The sequence below is a fragment of the Erpetoichthys calabaricus genome (genome assembly GCF_900747795.2).
Source record: "Erpetoichthys calabaricus chromosome 1 unlocalized genomic scaffold, fErpCal1.3 SUPER_1_unloc_6, whole genome shotgun sequence".
Taxonomy (NCBI): domain Eukaryota; kingdom Metazoa; phylum Chordata; class Cladistia; order Polypteriformes; family Polypteridae; genus Erpetoichthys; species Erpetoichthys calabaricus.
In genome coordinates, this window is record NW_026261597.1 from 433,365 (window position 1) to 460,417 (window position 27,053).

The window sequence follows — 27,053 nt, forward strand, 5'->3', positions numbered from 1 at the left end:
TCATATGAACTATATTGTTTCGTGTCCGTATATTATCGGTTTGTGCGTGAACTATATCCGTTTGTATATAGCACTGGTTTGCATATGAACTATATTGATTCACGTGTGTATATCAGTGGTTCCAGTACGTTTGTTATTGGTTTGTGAGTGAACTGCATTGGTTTTCGGTTGTATGTTATCGGTTTGCGTATGAACTATATTGGCTTGCGTTCTGTGCCGGTCTAACAATGGATTTGTGTATGCACTATATTGGTTTCATGCACGTCTTATACTGGTTTCATGTGGGTAACACATCGGTTTTGCGCTTGAACTCTATTGGTTGTATGTGTGTTCCATGTCGGCTTCTCGTAGGAAACATACTGGTTATGCGTGCGCACACTATTGCAACTCTGTGTATGAACTATATCGGTTCTGCGTACGAACTATATCGGTTGTTCACGTGATCTTCAGTGGAAATGGGCGGAGCAAGAAACAGGAACTCAGGGGCTGGTAGAGTCATGGAGTGTAAAGACAAGTGGCTCTAGGAGACAGATCTGGGTTTACTTTAAAGAGTGCAGTATTTTGTTCCGCACCATAGGTTTGGGAAAGGACTTGGTGGTAATTATTACTATTTAATAGAATCTGCCATTGAGTGTGTAATGAACACAAAGCTGAAGTTAAGTACGTATTTGGTCGTCTTTTTATTCGCTTCCAGCTACATGCTCGCCTGCAACCCGCGACTGTACTTTTTCACACAGCTTTTGCAAGCTAGTTACTTATTCTAAAGGCAAAATATTCTACATTTACGACTGACGCCTTTATCCAGTATAACATTTAGTTACTACTGGTTACATTTCTTATGCCCAGCGATCCCGCACCGTGCCGCCTATTCAGGTGAAGTGACATGCTCATGGTCACACAGTGTCACTATCAGGACTTTAACCGAGAAATGTTGGATTTAGAGGGCATAGCCCTTACCACAATGCCCCAATGCTTGCACATCTGCAATGTGTATATTATTTGACATGATATAATCTTGTCCAGGACAGATTCTTTTGTTAAAATTGAGTGTAACATTTTCAACCCGTTCAAGTCCTAAATCTGGGATATTTATTCTTTCAAATAGTGTATCAGTTTGCAGATTAATGTACACGCTGTATAATATTTTACCATGCACTTAACATTGAAGAAGAAGCTGGTTTGTGAATAAGTTGCTGACTACAAGCATATGTGTAGCTAGGAGTGAATAAAAAGCCATCTGAATGTGTACCTAACTTAAGTCCCGTGATCATTTCAGATGTTAAACGCTAATCATCACCAAGCCCTTTCACAAACATTAAGTGGCATACAAAAGTATTCAATCCTCTTGAAAGTCATAATTTTCTGCAAGACAAAAGATGTATACACATTTATTCATTCAGTATTTTTCTTATGCTGTGACAAAACATTTCCAAAGACAAAATAAACCATTTTCTGTAGACGTTTAACTGAAGAAGAAAAACTCCAAAGTTAATGTTTGCATAGGTATTTAAACCTCTGTGCTTTGGAAGCTCCATCATTACACCAATGACAAATTAATTACAAAGGTGACAGTCGTTTAACAGTCATAATTAAACATGATGAGGTGCTACTTGTGAGTCCTTTCTGTCTCTCTGGATATAAACAGCCCCCTTTGTAAGGGCCGTAATCTTTGGTGGACAGTCACTGCAAAAATGAAAACAAAGGAGCATTCAACTGATGTGAGAAACAAAGTTATTGAAATGCACAAGACTGGGAATAACTATAAAAATATCAAAAGAGTTTGAATGTCCCATTGCGCACTGTTGCATTCATCACCAGAAAGTGGAAGGTTCATCAAAGTACACAGACTCTGACTAGAACAGGCTGTCCCTCAAAACTCAACATCAGAGTGAGACATCAACTGGTGAGAGAGGCGACTAGAAATCCAACTGTCACTCTCAGACGTCTGCGATGATCTTTAGCTGGAGTAGAGGTGCAGGGGTCCACAATTTCAAGATTTCTCCATAAAACAGGCTTCTATGGGAGGGTAGCATGAAAGAAGCCATTCCTTAAGAAAGTCCACATAAAACAATGTATGGCGTTTGCCACAAAGCATGAGAAAGACCCAGTTAAAATGTGGGAGAAGGTTTTATGGTCATATGAGACCAAAATAGAAGTTTTTGGACAGACTTAAGAGGTATGTGAAGTGTAACACTAGCATTGCCCAGGCCTCAAGAAACAACATTCCTACAGTGGAATATGGTGGTGGCAGTCTCATGGGGATGCTATGGGGATGTTTTTCATGTGCTGGGTCTGAGAATTTTGTCAGAGTTGAAGGGACAATGGATGGACACATATACTGCACAATTTTGCAAGAGAACTTGTTCCAGTCTGCTATGAAAGCTCAGAAGAAGCTTCATCTTTCAACATGATAATGACCTTAAGCATTAGGCCAATGTGACACTGGCATAGCTCAAAAACAGAAAGGTGAATGTTTTGGAATGGCCAAGTCAAAGCCCTAAGCTTAACCCTGTTGAGAATCTGTGGCACTGTTTGAAAACTGCTGTTCAGAGGTGCCATCTCACCAACATAGAGGGTCTCTAGAAATCCTGCCAAGAAGAAAGGGGCAGAATCACTCCTGAGCAGTGTGCAGAACTGGGGCCTACTTACAAAAGAACGAAGGCTGTTACGGCAGCAAAAGGGTTCTTGACAAAGTATGAATGTGTTGGGCTTGAATACTTAATGCAAACATCAACTTTGGAGTTTTTCTTCTTCAGTTAAATATCTACAGAAAATGGTTTATTCAGAAATGTATTGTTACAGCACAAGAGTTCACATTAAAAAGAATGAATAAATAAACGTGGAAAAATCTTTTGTCATACAGAAAATTAGGATGACTTTTAAAGTGAATGAATACTTTTGCATGTCACTGTTTGTTTCTGAAAGGGCTTGGTGGTTATTATTTTTAACAGTATTTTCCCGTATTTCTGAAATATTCACGGGGCTGACGTGAGGTTCACATTCTGCTGGCTTTTAATTCAACTAGGGGGCTCTGCCCCCTGCTCGCTTCGCTCGCCAACCCCTGGTGTTGGGAATGACAAAGAGCATGATGTATGAATGAGATATAGAATAGTGTGACAGTGTAGATGATGCAAATAGAAAGCAAACAATAAAGTGTGTGGCACAGTGTAAAGGTTTATTGGAAAATTTCTTTGTACACGCCGTTTAAGTGTAAAAGGTAATTCCAGGTCAGAACTTGTAAGGTCAATGAAGATGGTCATTATCGTGATCAGAGTCAACTTTGTCAGAGCTTAGAAAGAGTTGTGTCTCTCCAGGAAGTAATGGAATGACTTGGGTATTTATGTTTTGCACATTAATATTTTTTGGACCTAATATAGTGCGTTGTGTTAAAAGGGACATTTGGTCTAATGAGATTGCTGTTCCAAATCTCTCTGTAACTAAGTCGTCGCAGATAAAGGCTTGAGGAATTGTAATAATATGTGGCTGAAGTCCATCTGTATTGGTGAGTGTACCATCTCTCAGTTGTAATAAGCAATTGTTATGATCTGGTTCTGGACATCGTATCTTTTTTACTAACTGTATGTTTTGAAAGCAATGCCAATTGTCTGCGTATTTTAAGGTGCACTGAACAATAGCTGAGTGCATGGCATCTGGAAGAATAGCTAATTACTGTTTAAAATCTCCTCCTAATAAAAGTACCTTTCATCCAAATCGAATATTATTATTCATAAACGTTTGTAGACGTTTATGAATGGTGTTGAGTAAGTGACTGGATGCCATTGTACATTCATCAATAATTAACATTTTTTCAAGACGGATGTCACGTGCAGTGCCACCGTTAATGTTCATAGTGGATACCGATTTGTAGGATCTAATGCAGTTGATAAAGATTTCACTTTCAGGTACATCGTCAGTTAGAAGCTTTTGTAGATATTCAGTATATGAATGTAAAGAAGGCAGTCTAATTTGACCCTTTTGACAACAACGTCTAAATGTGTTACTTGTATTGCCAGTTGTTTCTTCAGGGAAGTGAACTGAATGACAATGATTGCAAATGACATTCATTAATCCGAATGAATTTTCCTGGTGTATATTTTGCTTGTGCCGTTTGAGAGGTGCGTTGTTGCATGTGTAGTATTTGGGACGTGTTGTTTTGGAGCTGTAATCGATTTGCCTGTGCTGTGTGAGAAGCCCGTTGTAGCCTTCCTTGCCGTTAACGTATGTCTGAGACGGGAGGTGTTTCGTTTTGAATCCGTGACTGTTGCGATGCAGCACTTTGATTGATAGCTTGCGTCATGTGGATCTAGGATGTAGATTTGTGCATATTTGCGTTGTTGATTTGTTTCAGGGTGCACTGTTCCAATGCGATTCAGTATTTGTGCACATATGGGAAAGTAGTATGGGCCATTGCCTTTTGGTGGCCTGATATTTACTCCGGTAGATGCAAAAGCAAATGAACTATTGTAGGATCTAATGCAGTTCATAAAGTTTTTACTTTTAGGTACATCGTTAGTTAGAAGCTTTAGTTGAGCTTTGCGTTTTTGGAGTCGAGACATTTTTTCTTTTAGAAATATGGATAAGTAATAAGGAGTATTGCACTCACTGTTAATATGGAGCCTTTTCTGCGGTTGAACGGTTAATAGTGCCTCATTGTAATGAGATCCACCTATGCTGCATAGCCTTCTATTTTGTTGTTTCTTTCGTGTTCGTGTGTTTGTTGCTGTTATCCTTTCCTTTTCGTTTTGTACCCGTGACCGTGTATTCATGACTTGTTTCTTTCTCAGCATGCGAAATATGGATAAGTAATAAGGAGTATTGCACTCACTGTTAATATGGAGCCTTTTCTGCGGTTGAACGGTTAATAGTGCTTTATTGTAATGAGATCCACCTATGCTGCATAGCCGTCTATTTTGTTGTTTCTTTCGTGTTCGTGTGTTTGTTCCTGTTATCATTTCCTTTTCGTTTTGTACCCGTGACCGTGTATTCATGACTTGTTTCTTTCTCAGCATGCGAAATATGGATAAGTAATAAGGAGGGTCGCAGTCACTGTTAATATGTTTCCTTTTCTGCAGTTGAACGGTTAATAGTGCTTTATTGTAAGGAGATCCACCAATGCTGACACCTATGCTGTCTAGTGTGAAGGTGTTGATGTTCACTTTAGAATATGTGGCTTTGGGTGTCACTTCTTATGGATGTGTGTGTGTGTGTGTGGGGGGGGGGGGGGTGAGGATTGTTGTTGCGCGAGCGTCTTCTTTCTTTTTGTGTTCCTGTGTCTTGTTGAATCCCCCTCTTGGTGTGTGTCCTGTCCGGTGCCTGTAGGGGGACGGGGGGGGGGGTTTGCCTTGCTGTTGTGCGCGAGCCTCTTTTTTTTTTTTTTTTTTTGGGTCTAGTTTCGTGTGCAATGTGTTTCGTGCTTTGCCTGCATTTGACTACTTTTTTATGTGCCTCTTCCTTTTTTCGGTGCTCCTTGCGCGTCATTTCTCCTTTTTTGTCATTTTTCTGTGCTCACTCCTTTTTTCTGTGGTCTTGTCCGTCTGTCGCGGCCCCTCATCCGCCTCTCGCGGCCTCTTTTGTCCCCCTCTCGCGGCTCCTCTTCCTCCTCTCGCGGACTCTTTTTGCGCCTGCGCAGTACGTCTTTTTGCAGCTACGGCCCATGGCCGGATGTGCCTGCGTCCATCATCCGGTTTAGCATTCTCGGTTAGTAATATAGACCAGCATATGCTTGCAGTCAGCTACTTATTCATACAGCTTTTGCACACCAGCTTCTTATTCTAACAGCATGGCAAAATATTCTACAGCATGTACATTAATCAGAATCATTACAAACTGATCAATTATTTGAAAAAATAAATATTCCACATTTTGGTTCTGCACAGGTCAAAAATGTTAAACACAACTTTAATATAACAAAGGAATCTGTCTTGTCACAAAACTGTGAAAATTAAGGTGGCTGAACGTGATTTAACACTTTACAGTGCCCATGATAGCACAGTAAATCCTATTTATCAGATATTGGAGTGGAAATACGCAGGTACTCGTACCTGGCAGGGCAAAAATCGGCTGCATCTTAAAAAACGCATATGCCTTGTCACAAAACTGTGAAAGGTAAGGTGGCCCAATATGATGTAACTCACATATACTGGTCCTAAATATGGAACATTTAGCTTTTCAAAGAATGGACACGATCATACTGTATCATGTCAAATAATATGCACGTTGCAGATGTGCAAGCAGTGGGGCATTGTGGTTAGGGCTTTGTCCTCTAAACCCTACATTTGTCAGTTCAAGTCCTGATAGTGACACTGTGTGACCATGAGCATGTCACTTCACCTGTCTAGGCGGCACAGTGAGGGATCGCTGGGCATCAGAAATGTAACCAGTAGTAACTAAATGTTATACTGGATAAAGGCGTCAGTCGTAAATGTAGAATATTTTGCCTTTAGAATAAGTAACTAGTTGGCAAAAGCTGTGTGAAAAAGTACATTCGTGGGTTGGAAGCGAGCATGTAGCTGGAAGTGAATAAAAAGACGACCAAATACGTACTTAACTTCAGCTTTGTGTTCATTACACACTCAATGGCAGATTCTATTAAATAGTAATAATTACCACCAAGTCTTTTTCCAAACCTATCGTGCGGAAAAAAATACGCCGCTGTTTAAAGTAAACCCAGATCCGTCTCCTGTCAGCTTCTCTACACGCTCCATGACTCTACCGGCCCCTGAGTTCCTGTTTCTTGCCCCGCCCATTTCCACTGAAGATCACGTGAACAACCAATATAGGTCGCACGCAGAACCGATATAGTTCATACACAACATTCCAATAGTGTGCGTTCGCAAACCAGTATGTTTCATACGCAAAACTGATATACTGCACACATAAATCCAGCATGTTACTTTCACAAAGCCAGCATAGTACGCACACATAAAACCGGTAGAAGACTGACAAGGACTCAATGTAGTGCATACACAAAACCAATAGCGTTCATATGCGAAACCGATATACAGTATTACCCACGTGAAACCAGTATAGTGCATATGAAAAACCAGTGCTATACGTAAGCAAACCAGTAGTATACGAACACAAACCAATATAGTTGATACGCAAACCGATTGCATACGCACGCAAACCAGTAATAAAGTTCAATTGAATATAGTTCATATGCAAACCAGTGCTATGCATATACAAACGGATATAGTTCACGCACAAACCGATAATATACGGACACGAACCAATATGGTTCATATGAATGAAACCAGTATTGTTCGCACGCAAACCAATTAAGTATGCACGCAAACCGATAGGAATCATCCATAAACTAATAATGTTCATGCGTAAACCAATACTTTACGTACAAAAATATATGATTTTTGGCCTGTTTGGCCCCTCATATGTCGCTGCCTTTATTCACGTACTTACTAATGTATTTGATCGAAACATTGAAATAAAATCGTAAAATATTTAGTATAGCGTGTGTTGCTTTTACGTCCAACAGATGGCGCTGTGGTTTTTAAAAAAAGCATGTTTTTACCCGTCACAGGTGTGACATCTATATAATATGTATATAAAAACACATGCGTATTCGAATGCAACGTTGTGTCAAAATTTCAAAGCAATCGGTGAAGAACTGTCGGAGATTTAAGGTTTTGAACAAACGAACATTTACATTTTTATTTATATAGATATATATAGATAGATATATAGATATAGATATATAATGTAAATATATGTATATATATGGTTTTGGCAGCCAAGCGCTTTTTTTCCAACCTAGAAGACGTCTCTTGAGATCCGTTTAATCACCTCGTTGATTGCATGTCTTCCAAGTTAGTTTCAATCCCCATTTCCTGCACCGAGTCATCTCCCCTTTTATGAGTGACTGTGTTAGTGGCCGTACTTCGTACAGGTCTTTGAACGCACTGAATACTTGTAACTGGTGTCGCCCGTCGGCTACTTTCAACAGGGAATGGAAGCAATTGTCGAGTAACAAAAATTATTTGTAAGTGATTTCGCATTGAAGAAATAGTAAAAACTTGACCACTTGGGTCAATACCTAAAGAAATACACACAGCAAATGCAATTGAGAATACACCAGAATCTGTATGATTTAATTGTTGCTGTGCGTCTTCATAAACTATGGGAGGTTTGTAAGGAAACAAAGCATGCTGATCTGCTCCCGTTTCATCTTACAGTACTCTACGACCCGGAACTGATCTGATGTTCATACTTACCTGGCTTATGGCTTATGGCTCCGGGGCGATCACGCCTGAAATTACCAAGCGTTACTGTTTATGGCTGTGTATTGGAACATCCAAATCCTGCTTCCTCCTCCTGCTGCTTGCTATCGCCGCTCACCTACGCTACCACACCCGCCTGTCCTACCGGCTCCGTTGTGCTGTGCTGCTTCTCCACTGCTATTAGCTAAGTATCACTCACTATTTTAACGCTTTGAGTACTGAGAAAAGCGCTATATAAATGTAATGAATTATTATTATTTATTATTAAACACTAAAGTACAAAAACGAAGTAGAAAGTAACACTAAACCGCAACACCGCCGGGAACACCGGCACACCGCGTATACTAAACACTAAGAAACACTAAAGGAAAAAATAATATTCAGTAAGTACCACGTCTACTAAACAGTAAAGGACTAACCAAGTCAGCTGCGGAGCTCAGCTCGGAGCGAAATGAAGTGAATGAAATGAGGTGAATGGGAGGGGAGATGATCACGTGAGTCCAACACCCGCCTTAACTCTCCGTCCCTCCACAAACACACCCACACGGATCCCAACTCTCCTTTTTATATATAGATGGGACGTCTCCCATCTATTAGGGTTTTACATTATTAATTAGTCAGCTGACACACACCGTCTTACAAACAACATGAACACGCATTTGCTACCCCAGACTCTGAATAAGAATAATTTATTCTTTTATTTTCTTTGCTGGATTCAAAATCCCACTTCATGCCCTAGCAAAATTACTTGGCTAAACAGAAGTTCTTTAAACAACATTCAGCAAACTGGGGAAAGCAACTGTTCACAAACAATCAGCCTTCACTCGTTTCAGTCATTTCAACATACAGTATTTGGCAATTGCTTCATTCTTTCAAATATCTTCACATATTCACATACTCACATTCTCTTTTACAATTGCATTTCATTCATAGAATAAAGTTTTCTTTCAATTGTAATTCATTCAGGGAGATCTCTATACTATGAACTCACTCGAGGTTGTACTTTTTTTCTATAAGGTTTCACCATGCAACACACTTAAACACTTCTTTTCCTTCATGCTTATTAAAACAACTTCTCAGGCCGCAAGCATTAAAATAGGAATTCATCTTCATCAAGGAAAACACTCATTTTCCGTGGCGAGCCACAAATTCCAGCGACAACGAGGACAATCCACTCGGGAAATCACGCAGCACAATTCCACAACAAGAAAGCATTCCCAACAACAAGACGCGGTCACAAAGAACATTCTGACTTAACAAGGAAAACATACAGGCTTTGACCTTTATTCGTATCAAGTGTGCTGATCACTGCGCCATCGTGCTCTTCCATTATAGTACCTAAAATACACAACTTCCATTCATGCACACTCAGGCACATGCTGCTTATCGCAAGAACTTGTCTCCCTTCTCATTTGGTATTATTAAAAGAGCATTTTCCTTTTAAACTTGATCAGGGTTCAAAAGAAAAAATGCTTTGCGCGTTTACAAGCCTTAAACAAAAGTGGAGACATTCATTTGCGTTAAACCAATTACGGTACACAAATCGATAATTATCTTTTCCAATTTTTATTTAGAGCTCTTTGCATTACAGTTTCTTTTTAAACACTAGCTTATAACGTAGATTCGTAATTTAAACTATATTTAAAAGGCGATTTCAATCATTTCTGTGTGTTTAAACACACGGCATGATTCTATTAGAAGTACCAAAATAGGTGGGAGTTTGCCAAAACCTTTAACCTTTAAGGCAGAGTGATTTCAACAGCTGCCCAGCTCATTCACTGCGTTTTAACACGTGGACGAACCGTGTGCATTGGATTTCTATTATGCCATTAAAGATTTCTATAATTTGTTTTAGCGAGCGCGATCGAGCCGTTATGGATTTTATCAGCATTTTTACCGTTCATCTGTAAGTCATCAACTTCCAGATCTTCTATATGCTTGAATCATTATACGAAGTAAGTGCCGGCATGCCTATCTACATCAAATCTTAACACACAGCTCTTTATTGCTTTTCAAAATATTGTGCAACTTATTTAAATAAGTGTTCCCCAACACGGCATTTAGTTTTCAGGCAGGTTTTGGATTTACGGCAGTAAAATAATCTGTGTTGTCCTATGCAGGTGCCGTTTCATTTTATTCAGGACAACCAGTCTCGTGCTATAAATTTAAAACTGTTGTTTCTGTTTATTCCAGTTCAAATCCAACTTTTTTATACCCATGTGTTGGACTTAAAATTCCAACCTGCATGGTGTAGTTAAACAGACGCTACCATAAGTCATTGGCAGCTGTCTTTTCTTTGCCCGGGACCCGCAACAAGACCTCCTCTTGTCTTTTGCCGGGATTAATTACGATTATTATTAATTCGTAATATCCCCATTCCAATTAGGGTCTGGCATCTCGGTCGGGGCATCCATGTCTGAGCGGCGACTAAACCCCAAAATATATTCAATATTTCGACCGAACCCTTCGTTGCAGTCATTATCAGAAGTAGGCCTATATTATATATATACTAGGGGGCTCCGTCCCCTGCTCGCTTCGCTCGCCATCCCCTGATCTTTGGTAATCCGAAATACATTTGATAGAGATTATTGTCACTGTTCACTTCCACGATATCTGTTGGTCTATGTAATATCTGTAAATGACAATAGCAGTTTAATTGTTATGTTATGTAGGTATAGATGTGCAGATCCATGTATGAGATATATTGGAGTGTAAAGGTGTAGGTGACGTATATAGGAAGTAAAGATATACACAATATTTGTAGTATAGATGGTGTGTTGTCCATGAATGAGTTTTCCTTGGTATGGAGTTATTATAATCTTAACGTTAACGTCACATGAATGCTGAACTCTTGAGAAGGCTACAGAAAGTTGTCCATGTCTAAATACAGGTTCAGAGAGGTAAAGGCCGACTCTGTCCATGGTCTGTCTTTGGGATTTGTTGATTGTCATGGCAAATGCAGCTTTAATGGGAGATTGGCGTCGTTTAAGTGAACAGTATTGTTAGCAACCATTAATAATGCATCACTGTAATGTGCTTCACATATGTTGTGTAGTTTGGACATTTGGGGATTCCGTCCGTATAATACGGAGCGTTCGTTTATTGATATTATACCTCTGGTGTCGTGTGTGTGTTCTCTGTGGTTGTCGTTGTAGGCGCTCTGTACTATCTCGGGTTTGACCATGCTGTGGTTTGTGGACATTTGGGGACTCCGTACTTTTTCTGGTTTGACTGTGGGGCGGGACGCCGAGGCCTCTTGTGTTTGTTACTTCCGTGAGTACTTATAATATTGTATTACTGTAATGTGATTCACATATGCTGTGGAGTCCGGATCTTTGGGCCGTCTGTACTATCCTGGGTTTTTGGCTGCGGTGTTTTAGACGTGCGTTGTAGGCGCCTGTACCTTTCGTACTATGTCGGGTCTGACTATGCTGTGTAGTGTGCGTGTGTAAGGTTCCGTAATCCTCCATCTGGTCTCGTGTCTGTGTGTTCCGTGGTTGTACTGTTAGTAATGTATCACTGTAATGTGCTTCACATATGCTGTGTACTCTGGACGTTTGGGGATTCTGTCCGTTTAATATGGAGCGTTCATTTATTAATATTATACCTCCGGTGCCGTGTGTTTGTTTTATGTGGTTGTCGTTGTAGGCGCATGCGCCCTCCATACTATCTTGGGTTTGACTATGCTGTGTCTTGTGGACATTTGGGGACTCCGTACTCTCTCCGGTTTGATTGTGGGGCGGGATGACGAAGCCTCTTGTGTTTGTTTTTTCTGTGAGCACTCATATTATTGTATTACTGTAATGTGATTCACATATGCTGTGGAGTCCGTATCTCTGGGGCTTCTGTACCATCTCGGGGTTTTGCCTGCGCTGTGTTAGATGCACATTGTAGGTGCCCGCACCTTCTGTACTATGTCGGGTTTGACTATGCTGTGTAGTGTGGACGGTTAGGGTTCCATATTGTCTGGGCTCGTTGCTTTATTTCTTATTTCCGTTAGTTGAGCTCTTTCGTTTTTGGCGGTGTATCAGAATTCGCTTGCGGTGGCTAGCTGTGGTTCAAAAGCGCGTTGTAGGCGCCTGCGCTTTCCGTACTATCTCGGGTTTGACTATGCTGTGTGTTGTGGACCTTTGTGGATTCCATAGTTTTTCCCGTTTCACTCTGGGGCAGTGGGCTGAATCCTCCTCTTTTCTGTGTGGCTGTGTCGTTAGTCATTAGCTATGGCCGCGTTGTCGCTTCATGTCTTATTTACGTTAGTTGACCTCTTTCGTGTTTGAGCCGTGACTCCTTCATTTGCGGTGGATCAGACTTCGCTTGCGACTTCCGTACTATCTTTGTGGACCTTTGCGGACTCCATAGTGTCTTCCGTTTGACTCTGGGGTGCAGTGCAGAATCCACTTTTCTGTGTGGCTGTGTCGTTAGTCGTTAGCTATGGGCGCGTTGTTGCTTCATGTCTTATTTACGTTAGTTGAGCTCTTTCATTTTTGAGCCGTGACTCCTTCGTTCGCGGTGGATCAGACTTCGCTTGCAGTTTATGAGACGCGCGCTGTAGGCGCCTGCGCAGTATGTCTCCTGCATCCATCGCCGTGTACCTGCGTCCGTGCCTTCCGGTTTACCATTCTCAGTTAGTAATATGGATATATATATTTTATAAATTATATGCGGTTATTAATGTAGCCACAATCCTGCCAGACTACGCCAATTTGTTTCCTTAAGAGGCATTAGCTCTCAGGAAATGTGTTCTTTTCAATTGCGGCATTTTAATTAACCTAAATTTAAATAAAAAGGTATTATGCCTCCCCTGCATACAATATGACGGTTAAAAGATTACACAAGAACAAAAAGGATAAGCTAGGTCTTTACTGACGGGTTCACGTGGTATTACAAACGGGAAGCTTATGACAGACATATCAAGTCGTGGGAAGCTTGATCTGTGCAGTCCGTCATCTTTCGTCGCCACGCTGAAAGGATTTTCACTGGACAGAGGACATCCTCTTCCACCCGGAAGCTTCAAAGTGTTGGCCATAGGTGTCCATTCTTATATACTGGTTGCTCCATGTGCAGGCTCTTGGCTACGATCCAAACAAGGACAGGACAGTACTCAAACCCCACCTTCAAACATACAGTTCTTATCCTCCCAACAAGGAAAGGTTTTTTGTGCTGACAGAAGACAGAAATATACTAGTCTGTCTTTAGGCTGACTATTCAATTCTCCAGTTGTCTGTGGCTCTCTAGTCCTGTGCTTGGCGCGGCAATTCTAAATGCTGATGCTGTGCCCCTGTGTACCATACTTGGTCTGCCTGTATGAATGAGTCCATAACAGTGGGCACAGAGAACAGTGACATTAAACTTAATAAAAACACACAGTATAACAGAACACTAAATAGCATAGAATAAAAGTAAGGTCCGATGGCCAGGGAGGACAGAAAATACAAAAAAAACAACAGATGGCTGGAAAAAAAAAGCTTCAGGGGGTCCAAGGCCACGAGACCACACTGCCCCCTCTAGGCATTCTACCTAACATCAATGACCTCAGTCAGTCCTCGTGGTATTCAGGGTTCACATGGAAGAACTTGATGATGACGTCCCATAATGCACTTGGTTACTCTGCTCTTCATATCTTCAAGTGCTGTTATGTCTTTCTTGTACTGAGGAGACCAGAACTGCACTCAGTACTCCAGATGTGCTCTCACTGGTGTATCATAAAGTAAGAGTATAATGTCACTTGATTTAAATTCAATAGTTTTTATTATATAGCCTCACATTTTATATTATCTTTTTAATTGCTTCTGTTCATTACTTAGTCAATGACAATGTTGTGTCAACATAAACCCCTATATGCTCTTCAGAGGTCTCCTCCTGTAGCTCAGTGTCTCCCATTTTGTATTTTTATTTGACTGAACTGAATCACTCAGGTGAACAGAAGACGCATCGAGACGACAGCAACTGAAGTGAAAAAGTATCACCAAAATAATACAAACAAATAAAAGACGAGACTCCATAACACTTCAGGGACACATATATTCCTTTATTCCAGTTCAGAAAATGAACCCATTACTAAAATAAAAAAAAATTGAGAAAGACAGAGACAAACAGACCTGCTGCTGGTCACCACTAGAGCTGCTAGTCCTGAGTGGTAAATGACAGACAAGAATTCCAGTTTGTCATCATCACCCCGTGGTCACCTGTGACAAGTCCATCTGGTCACACGAGTGCAGGACGCCGTCAGTCTCATGTCTGTGATGTTCTTATCCAGTGTTGATGTCCACATGTCAGTCTGAATGACTTGGCACCAGTCAGTCCAGCGTGAAGGCAGGAGACCCTGTCAGGTATATAGCGCCTTACTTTATAAGAATGGCAGTGGTCTCGTGTTCACACTGCACTTCAGTGAAAAGTCAGAATACAAGTGGCCGTTGAACCTTTGTGTTGTTTGTCCTTCTGTCTGTCTGTCTGTCTGTCTCTCCTCATGTCTTCACTTCTGTCTCTTTATTTACACAGTGTGTACAAATGTGATCTCACCTCCAGATGTTCCTCAGCTCTCTCCTCAGCTCTTTCTTCTCCACACTCACGACTGACTGAACTGAACCTGAGGGAGGAGGATTCAGGAGTGGATCAGCTGTGTGAGGGGCTGAGGAGTGAAAACTGCAAATTAGAGAATCTGAAGTAAGTGAACAACAAGAGTGTGTGTGCGCGTGTGAGTGTGTGTCTCATGAATTTTATTTCTTGTCACATTATAACTCTGACTTTTCCACTCCAACAACACAAACGCTGTGTTTAATCAGGACAGACTGCAGTGTCCCTTATGGACAGACAGATGGACGTGAGGTGACACAACTGCAGATTTCCTTTAATAATTCAATTCATAAAGACAGCATTGTGACCCTGAGCCCCTCCACCACACTGGTCACTCTCCTCATCCTCTCTGTCCAGACTGTTGTTTTATTTCTTGTCCCACAAGCCCATGCTGTCCATTCTTTATTTTAATCTCATACTTGTTCCTGTCCTCCATTGTCACTTTCCCCCTTACACTCCTCTGATGTCCTCACTAAAGTTTGTTAAAAATCACTAAAATAGAATAAGGAGGAGAAACACAGTCAGTGTGAGGAGAAGAGACGACTAAAGTGACAGAAGACAAAGAGGAGTGGACAGCTAGAGTTGGATTGAAGTGACACATAAGGACAAGGAGAATAGAATATCAAAGATAAGGAGAGTCAAGAGAAGGAGATGAACAGAATTAAGAAAAGGATGAATAAAAGAGGAGGAAAAGGCAGAGGATAAGGAGAAGGAGAGAGAGGAGGACAGACAGAGGAACAGGAGGAAAGGTGGACAGCAGCAGTAGAAATGACCAGCCAGCCATACACAGAAAGAGAAGGTGACAGGGAGGAGAGGAATAGGACTGAAGGCAGTGTGGACAGTAAGGTGGGAGACACAGGAAGTGACCGCCATTATAGACAAGTGGACTGAACAGGCCAACATCATTCTACAAGACATGACCCCCAGGTCTACACAGGACATCGAGATATATCTGTCAGTGGGCTTAGTGACCGACAGGTGGACACACACATCATGTGCAGTAGACGTCCAGAGACACTGAGAGGATTCTGGGAAGGTGACCTCAGTGGGCGTGTCAGTGAGATACTCCAGTGTGAGGAGTGGCGCCCTCTTGTGTTTGTAACTCACACTTGTGTCTCTTGTGGGACATTAAAGCAAGAATCTCACCACCTGATCAGTGTAGGCTGTCACATGACTTTCTCAATAATCCAGTGTATAGCGCCTTTTTGATATTTTTATACATGCATGTTCTTCACTGATGTCATCACAGGTCCAAACCCTCTGTGTCACAAATCCTCCTTTATCATTTCAGTCAGTCAGGGTCTTCCTCAATGCCAGCAGACAATCAAATGGCTGACTGAAGATGTGAATAATTTGACGTCACTAAGGACACCTGTCACACTAGTCCTGTGCTCCACTGGTCACTCTGGTCACTGTGTGATTCTCTTTACTACTAAATACAAAGCTGTGTGCTGACACATGTCAGGGGTCAGTGGCTCTGTGCAGGTTTTTAAATTAAAATGGTGGACTCAGAGGGCCGTAGGTGGATGTGGTAGTGTGGGGGAGCAGAGCAGCCCTGGAGTGTTGGTGGTGAATTGGCGGAGCACACTTTACACCTGCAGACACGTGTGGTTCAGCCAGTGTCCTCAATAGTGTTCTGGGGTGTGGAATTAGACACCTGCACCCAGAGGTGGGTAGTAATGAGTTACATTTACTCCGTTACATTTACTTTAGTAACTTTTTTAAAAGATTGTACTTCTAAGAGTAATTTTACTGCACCATACTTTTTACTTTTACTTGAGTACATTTGTGAAGAAGAAACGCTACTGTTACTGCGCTACATTGGGCAACACTCAAATCGTTAGTTTTTTTCCATTATATACGCTATATTCCAAACATGCATGGCCCCCGCGTATTCTTTAGCTAAAACTCCCTAAACCGTTTCCCAGTCTTTCTCTATGGTAGTGCTAAACCACTACCGATGCGGTCTATTTTCTGCCACTTCCGTTTCGGGGGGCACTGTTCTGCGCTTTTCGCCCTGCCTGCCAGCCTGCAGCGTCTGCCTTCATAGACGTAAAGGGGCGTTTTTCTTTTTGTTTTTTCTTAAGTAGATCATTAAGTTTAAAATGTTAGTTGCGGTTATTTCTGTTGATTAATTCATGATTACATTGATTATAGCTAATACTGTTATCAGGTGGTTGCTATTTTTGCCTGCTGTATACAATCTATCTAGCATCTTTCACATCTATCTCCACTCTCACTTCCCACTTGCCTGTGTGCAGCGTGTGTCGATTGATATATGATTTAATGTATTTCTTTTTGACATAATTCTCCGTGTTGTAAAATACATTTACATTATATATAAAACGAAACTACTATATAGCCAATACTGTTGTGTATCTGTCTAGTGCCTTCTCTGTCTGCCTATTACTGTATATAAGTGCCTTCCCTATCTATCCGTTTATCTAGTGCCTTTCACATGTGACTGTACTCTCACTGCCTGCTTGCCTTTCTGCAGCACCTGTCATATAGTGTCTTTCCCATCTGTCTATCTATCTATTATACATCGCCTTCCCTGTTTATATATCTATTAACTTCTCTGTCTGTCTCTCTATTATGCAGTGCTCTGTCTGTGTCTTATGGATATTAAAAATAACAGTTATAAGGACACTTGTTCATGTTAATTGCTTTCTCAATTGTTAAAAAATATTTTAAAAGGAGCATCCCACATGAAAATATAACGATCTCATTAACTGACAGTGCATACCAATTTATAAATTTTATGTCTGTTTGAGGTTAAAAAGAAAAAAAATAACATTTTCTCCCCAGCGGGGAATCAAACTCGGTCTCTGAGGCACGGCAGGCCCGCTGCGCTCTGATTGGCTGAGCAGTCTGTATCAACTATCTGCGACTGGCCAGTCAAGGTAAAGTCAGACTTCTTGTACGTGCACAAGCTGCCTTGTTCTGTTATTTTCTATCAGCTGTGCTATTTGGAAGGAAAGTGAATATACAGTATTATACTGTCAGTGTACAGGTTATCTTGTCACTGTAAGTAGTTTGCACTGTTCAAACATATGAACACTACCTACTGTAGGTACCTACTGTAGATATCGGCTTCAAAAGCTTTGTTGTGAAAAACTGAGATTTAGAAGTTTGTGTTATTTGTGTATCTTTATTTTGTAAAGATGTTATTTATTTTTACTCATTTTTTATTTTATATTATTTGGAAATAGCAGAATTTGCACATTATTTTATATTTTTGTCTGTCTTATTACAACATTTCTAAAAAATAAATAATTTATTATAATCAAACAGTTATTCAGTACTTGAGTAGTCTTTTCACCAAATACTTTTTTACTCTTACTTGAGTAATTTTTTGGATGAGTACTTTTTACTTCTACTTGAGTAATATTACTTTGAAGTAACACTACTCTTGAGTACAATTTTTGGCTACTCTACCCACCTTCTGCCTGCACCCCAGTGAGTTTAAAATGAGTCTGAGCAGGATAGTCAAGAACAAAACTGAACAGCAAACAAAAATGAAAAGATGGAGATGAAGGTTAAATGAGAAATAAAGCAAATGCAGAATTGTGGCTGAGCTGATGCAGTGGAGTTGAGGTCAAGATGTGGCCATGAGAGTGAGCACACGGCACTTAAGGGGTGAGGTCAAAACTTACTTTGTGTCCAAGGAGCAGGAGTGGCCAACTGCCCTGAGTGGGCTTCTGCTGAAGGCTGAGGGATAGCATTAGGAGAAAGGAGAACGTCTCACGAGGCACCCTGCTGAAGGTCATGGGATTGTGGTGGGAACACAATCTGAGTTTGGGGTCCTCAGCGGTGACCAGCTAAGGTGGCTGGGGCAGAAGCCGATGTGAAGGATGACTGCCCTTGCTGGTGGTCTCTTGGCTTGCTGCGGAGAACTTAAATGGTAAGCAGAGGAGATATCAGTTTTATGTGGCACAGAAACTCTTGTTGTTTTTACATACAATAATGCCAATGCAGTGAGAATTGTGCAAATAATACTACTATCAAAGTGACAGGTGGCACATGATATTAAACATAATATTAATGTGACAAATACTAATGTGACATATCATTAAAGTAAAATAAAATAACGTGACATGACTTATTCTGATAGGATAACATGTTTGAAGTGACCCATAACAAAAAAACAAAGTAAAACTTCTAGAGCAGTGAGCCAATAGTGAGACATCAGATGTGGTGCCCAGCTAATCCAGTCAATACAGCTTAGGAGGAGAGAAGGAGCGTCAGGCCCAGAACTCAACCACCACCCCCTGTTATGAAGAGTTAAAGAGTCTAATGGCTCTGAGGACTAAAGATCTCTGGTATCTGTCCATATTGCAGTTCTGTGATAGCAGCCTTGGTCTGCTGATATGGCGACTGGAGGACAGACCTGCACAAGTTGCTTTGTAATGTCGGGGCACCAACTGGGTGTCCCCCTTTAATGAAGTCAAATGAAATAAAACAAAAATGGACGCGATGGCCCAAGAAAACACACCTTTACAGCCCAATAGACAAATTGACTTTGCAGTTGTGTGAACACGATGGCGCTTGCTTCATGTTGAGTTTCTAGGCCCAACAGCAGACTCCATACTCTGGGGGGCCAGCAGCTTTTCAAGATTCAAGATTCTTTATTTGTCACATGCATAGTTATACAGGACAACACGCAGTGAAATGCATCCTGATCCGCTTATCAAAACTGTAAAAAGTTAGAAGAATATCATTGAGATTAACAAAAAAAGTCCTAGATTGAAAGATAACAGTATAATAGAACATAATAAATAAAGTAAAATTAAGTGAAAAAAGTAGAATTAAGTGTTAAAGTGAAATAGTGCAGTGATTATTGTGCCAAACCAATGTTAGACAGATGCATAGGAGCACAGTGTTAAAGGACAGATCAATTTCCAAAACAAGGTGGGTAGACAGCATAGTACAACTTGGGAAATGGCGTCCTCGGTCGATCTGTTAGGATGGTAGGCGAACTGGAGTGGGTCAACGGTGCTTTGGATGGAGGATGAGATGATGTCATGAAGGTGTTCGAGAGGCTACTGAAAGACTACTGATATCAGGGCAACAGGTCAGTAGTCATTCAGGCACACGGGCTTATTGTTCTTTTGAACAGAAACGATTGTGGATCTTTTGAAGCACATAGGAACACAGACTGCGCTAGAGACTCGTTGAAGATGGTGGTGAGTACTCCAGCCAGTTGGTCAGCGCAGTAATGCAGAGGGCGTCCAGAGATACCATCTGGACCTGCCGCCTTCCTGATGTTTACTCGCTTCAGTGCTGCACGCACATCACGCTCTGCAATGCTGATGACGTCACTGTCCTCCGTAGTCAGGCGGTAGTTAGTGCTAGCTGTGTAATGTGCCTCAAAACGGGTATAAAACGCGTTGAGTTCATTAGAAAATGCAAATGCAAAGTCTGTGCTTACATGAGATTTTCCTTTATAGTCCGTGATGGTACGCAGTCCATGCCACATGCTCCGTATGTTGCCCTGTTGAAAGTGCAGCTCTACTCACTCCTGATAGCAGTGTTTAGTGACTTTCACCGCACGTTGAATGCCATATGAAGCCACTTTGTAGGTGCTCATATCACCAGTAGTGAGTCCAGCATTATAAGCAGCGGTTCGAGCATTTACTGCCGTGCGGATCGATCTGTCAACCCACGGTTTCTGGTTGGGAAAAGGTTTCACTCTCGCCGTGGGGACAACTTCATCAGCAAGCATACTAACAAAGCAAAGTGCTGCTTCCGCAAACTCTTTGATGTCATCTGCACATGTTCAGAACATGTCCCAGTCTACGTCATCGAGCGCGTCCTGCAGCATGGCTTATGATTGGGAAGACCAGCACTTCACCTCCCTCATGACCGGATATTCACGAATTAAACTTTGTTTATATTCTGGCCTGAAGAAAATGGCATTATGGTCAGACTTCCCAAATGCTGGATGTGAAACAGCTTTGTAGCCCTGCTTGTAAGGGGCGTAGCAGTGATCCAGAATTCTGGCTCCTCTAGTTGGACACGTAAAATGTTGGTGGAAGTTCGGCATTACTTGTTTGTGGTTTGCCTTATTAAAGTCCCCTGCCATGATGAATGCTGCGTCTGGGTGTTTGTTTTGAGTTGTACACAGAACCTCGTGGAGATCAGACAAAGCCGTGCCTGTGTCCGCATGGGGTGGGATGTAGACCGCCGTGGCAATGACCGAGGTACATTCGCAATGTAGATAGTGAGGATGACATTTGATGATTAGATACTCCAGATGAGGCGAGCAGTAGCCAGAGACAATGGAAGCATTCCTTGCATCACACCATTTGTTATTAGTCATGAAGCAGACTTCCCCAACTTTAGCTTTGTTAGACTCCGCCGTTCTGTCCATGCGAAACACAGAGAACAAATCTGACAGTGTTACGGCTTGGTCCGGCACTGTGGGGGTCAGCCATGTCTCCGTGAAGCAGAAACTGTTACAATCCCTCATGTCGCATTGGAAAGTAACTCTTGCTCTCAGGTCATCCAGCTTGTTATCCAGTGACTGAATATTAGCCAGCAGGATGCTAGGCAGTGGTGGGCGATGTGCTTATTGTCTCGGTCCGCATTTCCCATGCCGCTTGTCTGTTCGTCGCCGAAGGTCAGCGGCACATCTATTGTTGTTTTCCAGGTTTCGGAGTATCTCAGTCGGCCACGTAGGATCGGGATTAAAAGTGTCTGAAATAAAATTAGAGAGCCGGGTTCCAATTTCCAAAACTGCTCTACTATCATAAATTACTAAACCCGATGTCGTCTGTAATTGAAGAAATAATAAATAAGGGAAATAAACGAAAAAAACGCACAGTCTAGATGGAGCGGTCAGGAAGGCATCTGAATGTGGCCGTGCCATCCTTATACTTCAAGAGTCCCACCCAGAAGGACAGGGGCAGCTCTGGGCACTGTGGCTGAGTCAGTTCCCCTCATTTGGTTTCTTCTCAGAGCTACAGGTGGATAAGGAGAGACAGTCAGTGTGAGCGCCCCCTCTCGTCTCAGAGTGGTGTCACTTACCTCACAGAGACAGGAAGGTCATCTCCAGGTGGGCACACATGTGTGACAATACATAGAACTGGCCGCTCATTTGTTTGCACTGCTTGTATTGTTGTATTCAGAAGCACTTTGAGAATTGATTCTCATTACATGTTTATTTGCACTTCATTTTTGTTCATCTTTGTATTAACATGGAGTTGATAGTTTGGAAATGTAACAATAAATGTAATAAATGATTCCTGTAAATTTAAGAAATAGAAAATGTAAATTTGGTGTAAAACACATTATGACTTCTTTGGGACTTGAAATTTAAGACTTGACTCAAAACCTCTCTAACAACATTTAATTATATAGCATATTTTCATACAAATAATGGAGCTCAAAGTGCTTTACATGATGAAGAAAGAGTAAAAAGGCAAAATAAATAAGAATTAAAATTAGGGAAAACTTAATTAACATAGAATTAAAGTAAGGTCTAATGTGCAGGGAGGACAGAAAAAACAAAACAAATCTTCAGGGGATCCAAGGCCACGAGACCACCCAGCCCCCTCTAGACATTCTACCTAACATCAATGACCTCAGTCAGTCCTCGTGGTAATCAGGGTTCACATTGAAGATCTTGATGATGACAGTCCCATAATGCACTTGGTTGCTCTGCTCTTCATATCTTCAAGTGCTGTTATGTCTTTCTTGTACTGAGGAGACCAGAACTGCACTCAGTACTCCAGATGTGCTCTCACTAGTGTATTATAAAGTAAGAGTATAATGTCCCTTGATTTAAATTTAATAGTTTTTATGATATAACCTCACATTTTATATTATCTTTTTAATTGCTTCTGTACATTACTTAGACAATGAAATGTTGTGTCAACATAAACCCGTAAATGCTCTTCAGAGGACTCCTCCTGTAGCTCAGTGTCTCCCATTTTGTATTTTTATTTGGCTGAACTGAATCACTCAGGTGAATAGAAGACGCATCAGGACGACAGCAAGTGAAATGAAAAAGTATCACTAAAATAATACAAACAAATAAAAGAGGACACTCCATAACACTTCAGGGACACAGATATTCCTTTATTCCTGTTCATAATATGAACTCATAATTAAAAATTAATAACAACAAATTAAAAAAACTTCTACAAAGATGGAGACAAACAGACCTACTGCTGGTCACCACTAGAGCTGCCAGTCCTGAGTGGTAAATAACAGACAAGAATTCCAGTTTGTCATCCTCACCCCGTGGTCACCTGTGACAAGTCCATCTGGTCACATGACTGCAGGACGCCGTCAGTCTCATGTCTGTGATGTTCTTATCCAGTGTTGATGTCCACATGTCAGTCTGAATGACTTGGCACCAGTCAGTCCAGCGTGAAGGCAGGAGACACTGTCAGGTATATAGCGCCTTACTTTATAAGAATGGCAGTGGTCTCGTGTTCACACTGCACTTCAGTGAAAAGTCAGAATACAAGTGGCCATTGAACCTTTGTGTGGTTTGTCCTTCTGTCTGTCTGTGTGTCTCTCCTCATGTCCTCACTTCTCTCTCTTTATCTCCACAGCCTGTCATCATGTCGTCTCACCTCCAGATGTTGCTCAGCTCTCTCCTCAGCTCTTTCTTCTCCACACTCACGACTGACTGAACTGAACCTGAACGAAAACAACATGGGGGATTCAGGAGTGGATCAGCTGTGTGAGGGGCTGAGGAGTGAAAACTGCAAATTAGAGAAACTGAGGTAAGTGAACAACAAGTGTGTGTGTGTGTGTCTGTGTGTGTCTGTGTCTATGTCTGTGTGTGTGTGTCTCATGAATTTTATTTCTTGTCACATTATGGCTCTGACTTTTCCACTCCCACAACACAAACGCTGTGTTTAATCAGGACAGACTGCAGTGTCCCTTATGGACAGACAGACAGAGTGACGTGAGGTGACACAACTGCAGATTTCCTTTAATAATTCAATTCATAAAGACAGCATTGTGACCCTGAGCCCCTCCACCACACTGGTCACTCTCCTCGTCCTCTCTGTCCAGACTGTTGTTTTATTTCTTGTCCCACAAGCCCACGCTGTCCATTCTTTATTTTAATCTCGTACTTATTCCTGTCCTCCATTGTCACTTTCCCCCTTACACTCCTCTGATGTCCTCACTAAAGTTTGTTAAAATCACTAAAATAGAATAAGGAGGAGAAACACAGTCAGTGTGAGGAGAAGAGACGACTAAAGTGACAGAAGACAAAGAGGAGTGGACAGCTAGAGCTGAACTGGAGTGACAGATAAGGACAAGGAGAATAGAATAGCAAAGATAAGTAGAGACAAGAGAAGAAGATGAACAGAATGAAGAAAACGATGAATAAAAGAGGAGGACAAGGCAGAGGATAAGGAGAAGGAGAGAGGAGGAGGACAGACAGAGGAACAGGAGGAAAGGTGGACAGCAGCAGTAGAAATGACCAGCCAGCCATAAACAGAAAGAGATGGTCACAGGGAGGAGAGGATTAGGACTGAAGGCAGTGTGGACAGTAAGGTGGGAGACACAGGAAGTGACCGCCATTATAGCCAAGTGGACTGAACAGGCTGACATCTTTCTACAAGACATGACCCCCAGGTCTACACAGGACATCAACATATATCTGTCAGTGGGCTTACTGACCGACAGGTGGAAACACACATCTTGTGCAGTAGACATCCAGAGATACTGAGTGGATTCTGGGAAGGTGACCTCAGTGAGCGTGTCAGTGAGATACTCCAGTGTGAGGAGTGGCGCCCTGTTGTGTTCGTAACTCACACTTGTATCTCTTGTAGGACATTAAAACAAGAATCTCACCACATGATAAGTGTAGGCTGTCACATGACTTTCTCAATAATCCAGTATATAACGCCTTTCTGTTATTTTTATACACACATGTTCTTCACTGATGTCATCACAGGTCCAAACCCTCTACCTCACAAATCCTTCTTTTGTCATTTCAGTCAGTCAGGGTCTTCCTCAATGCCAGCAGACAATCAAATGGCTGACTGGAGATGTGAATAATTTGACGTCACTAAGGACACCTGTCACACTAGTCCTGTGCCCCACTGGTCACTCTGGTCACTGCGTGATTCTCTTTACTACTAAATACAAAGCTGTGTGGTGACACATGTCAGGGGTCAGTGGTTGTGTGCAGGTTTTTAAATTAAAATGGTGGACTCAGAGGGGCGTAGGTGGATGTGGTAGTGTGGGGGAGCAGAGCAGCCCTGGAGTGTTGGTGGTGAATTGGCGGAGCGCACTTTACACCTGCAGACACGTGTGGTTCAGCCAGTGTCCTCATTAGTGTTCTGGGGTGTGGAATTAGACACCTGCACCCCAGGGAGTTTAAAATGAGCTGAGCAGGATAGTCAAGAACAGAACTGAACAGGACAGAAAAATGAAAAGATGGAGATGGAGGTAAAATGAGAAATAAAGTAAATGCAAAATGGTGGCAGAGCTGATGCAGTGGAGTGGAGGTCAAGTAGTAGCTGTGAGAGTAGTGAGCACACGGCACTGAAGGGGTAAGGTCAAAACCTACTTTGTGCCCAAGGACTAAGAGTCAGCAACTGCACCCAGTGGGCTTCTGCTGAGGGCTTAGGGGTGGCGTTAGGAGAAAGAAGAAGGTCACATGAGGCACCCTGATGAAGGCGATGGGATTGTGGTGGGAACACAAGCGGAGTTTGGGGTCCTCAGCGGTGACCAGCTAAGGTTACTGAGGTAGAAGCTGATGTGAAGGATGACTGCCCTTGCCGGTGGTCTCTTGGCTTGCTGAGGAGAACTTAAATGGTAAGCAGAGGAGATGTCAGTTTAGGTGGCACAGAAACTCTTGTTGGTTTTATACACAATAATGCCAGTGCAGTGAGAATTGTGCCAATAATACTACTATCAAAGTGACAGGTGGCACATGATATTAAACATAATATTAATGTGACAAATACTAAAGTGACATATCATTAAAGGAAAATAAAATAAAGTGACATGACTTATACTGATAGGATAACATGTTTGAAATGACCATAACAAAATAAACAAAATAAAACGTCTAGAGCAGTGAGCCAATAGTGAGATATCAGATGTGGTGCCCAGCTAATCCAGTCAATACAGCTTAGGAGGAGAGAAGGAGCGTCAGGCCCAGAACTCAACCACCACCCCCTGTTATGAAGAGTTAAAGAGTCTAATGGCTCTGAGGACTAAAGATCTCTGGTATCTGTCCATATTGCAGTTCTGTGATAGCAGCCTACCTCTAAACAAACTCCTCTGATTAATTATGGTGGTCTATAGTGGGTGATGTTCATTGTCCATAAGAGTTAGCAGCTTGCACAGTGTCCTTTTCTCTGCCACCGTTGCCAGAGTCTCCATTTCCATGCCAGCCACAGATCCTGCTCACCTGATCAGCTTGTCAATACACTCACCATCTCTCTTCTTCAAGCTACCTCACTTGCTCACTATGTATAAAGTGATAGATAATTACAACGGTGAACAGATATAATGGACATAATTAAGGACAATACACATAATCCAAACAGACAATATTGGTCTGCTGATATGGTGACTGGAGGACAGACCTGCACAAGTTGCTTTGTAATGTCGGGGCACCAACTTGGTGTCCCTCTTTAATGAAGTCAAATGAAACAAAACAAAAGTGGACGCGATGGCCCAACAAAACACACCTTAACAGCCCAATAGACCAATTGAATTTGCAGTTGTGTGAACACGATGGTGCTTGCTTCATGTTGAGTTCTCAATCCTCTGGGGTTCGGCAACTTTTCAAGAGTCCCACCCAGAAGGACAGGGGCAGCTCTGGGCACTGCGGCTGAGTCAGTTCCCCTCATTTGGTTTCTTCTCAGAGCTGCAGGTGGATAAGGAGAGACAGTCAGTGTGAGCGCCCCCTCTCGTCTCAGAGTGGTATCACTTACCTCACAGAGACAGGAAGGTCATCTCCAGGTGGGCACACATGTGTGACAATACATAGAACTGGCCGCTCATTTGTTTGCACTGCTTGTATTGTTGTATTCAGCAGCACTTTGAGAATTGATTCTCATTACATGTTTATTTGCACTTCATTTTTGTTCATCTTTGTATTAACATGGAGTTGATAGTTTGGAAATGTAACAATAACTGTAAGAAATGATTCCTGTAAAATTAAGAAATAGCAAATTTAAATTTGGTGTAAAACATATTATGACTTCTTTGGGACTTGAAATTTAACACTTGACTCAAAACCTGCCTAAAAACATTTAT

At 41.8% G+C, this 27,053-nt stretch overlaps 1 protein-coding gene across 26 annotated transcripts in view; it reads left to right on the top strand.

Annotated features, from left to right (window-relative positions):
- Positions 1–27,053, top strand: part of LOC114669323 (NACHT, LRR and PYD domains-containing protein 12-like) — a 173,373-nt gene that overhangs the window by 122,429 nt on the left and 23,891 nt on the right. For 10 of the 26 annotated variants that reach the window (XM_051921923.1, XM_051921916.1, XM_051921910.1 and 7 more), the window contains 2 exons: positions 14,868–14,897; positions 23,372–23,545. The exons of 8 other annotated variants lie outside the window; for them this stretch is intronic. In XM_051921923.1, coding sequence (XP_051777883.1) covers positions 14,868–14,897; positions 23,372–23,545 — 204 coding nt within the window. The remainder of the gene's footprint in view (positions 1–14,867; positions 14,898–23,371; positions 23,546–27,053) is intronic. 8 more of the 26 variants (XM_051921927.1, XM_051921921.1, XM_051921914.1 and 5 more) reach the window with 3 other exon arrangements.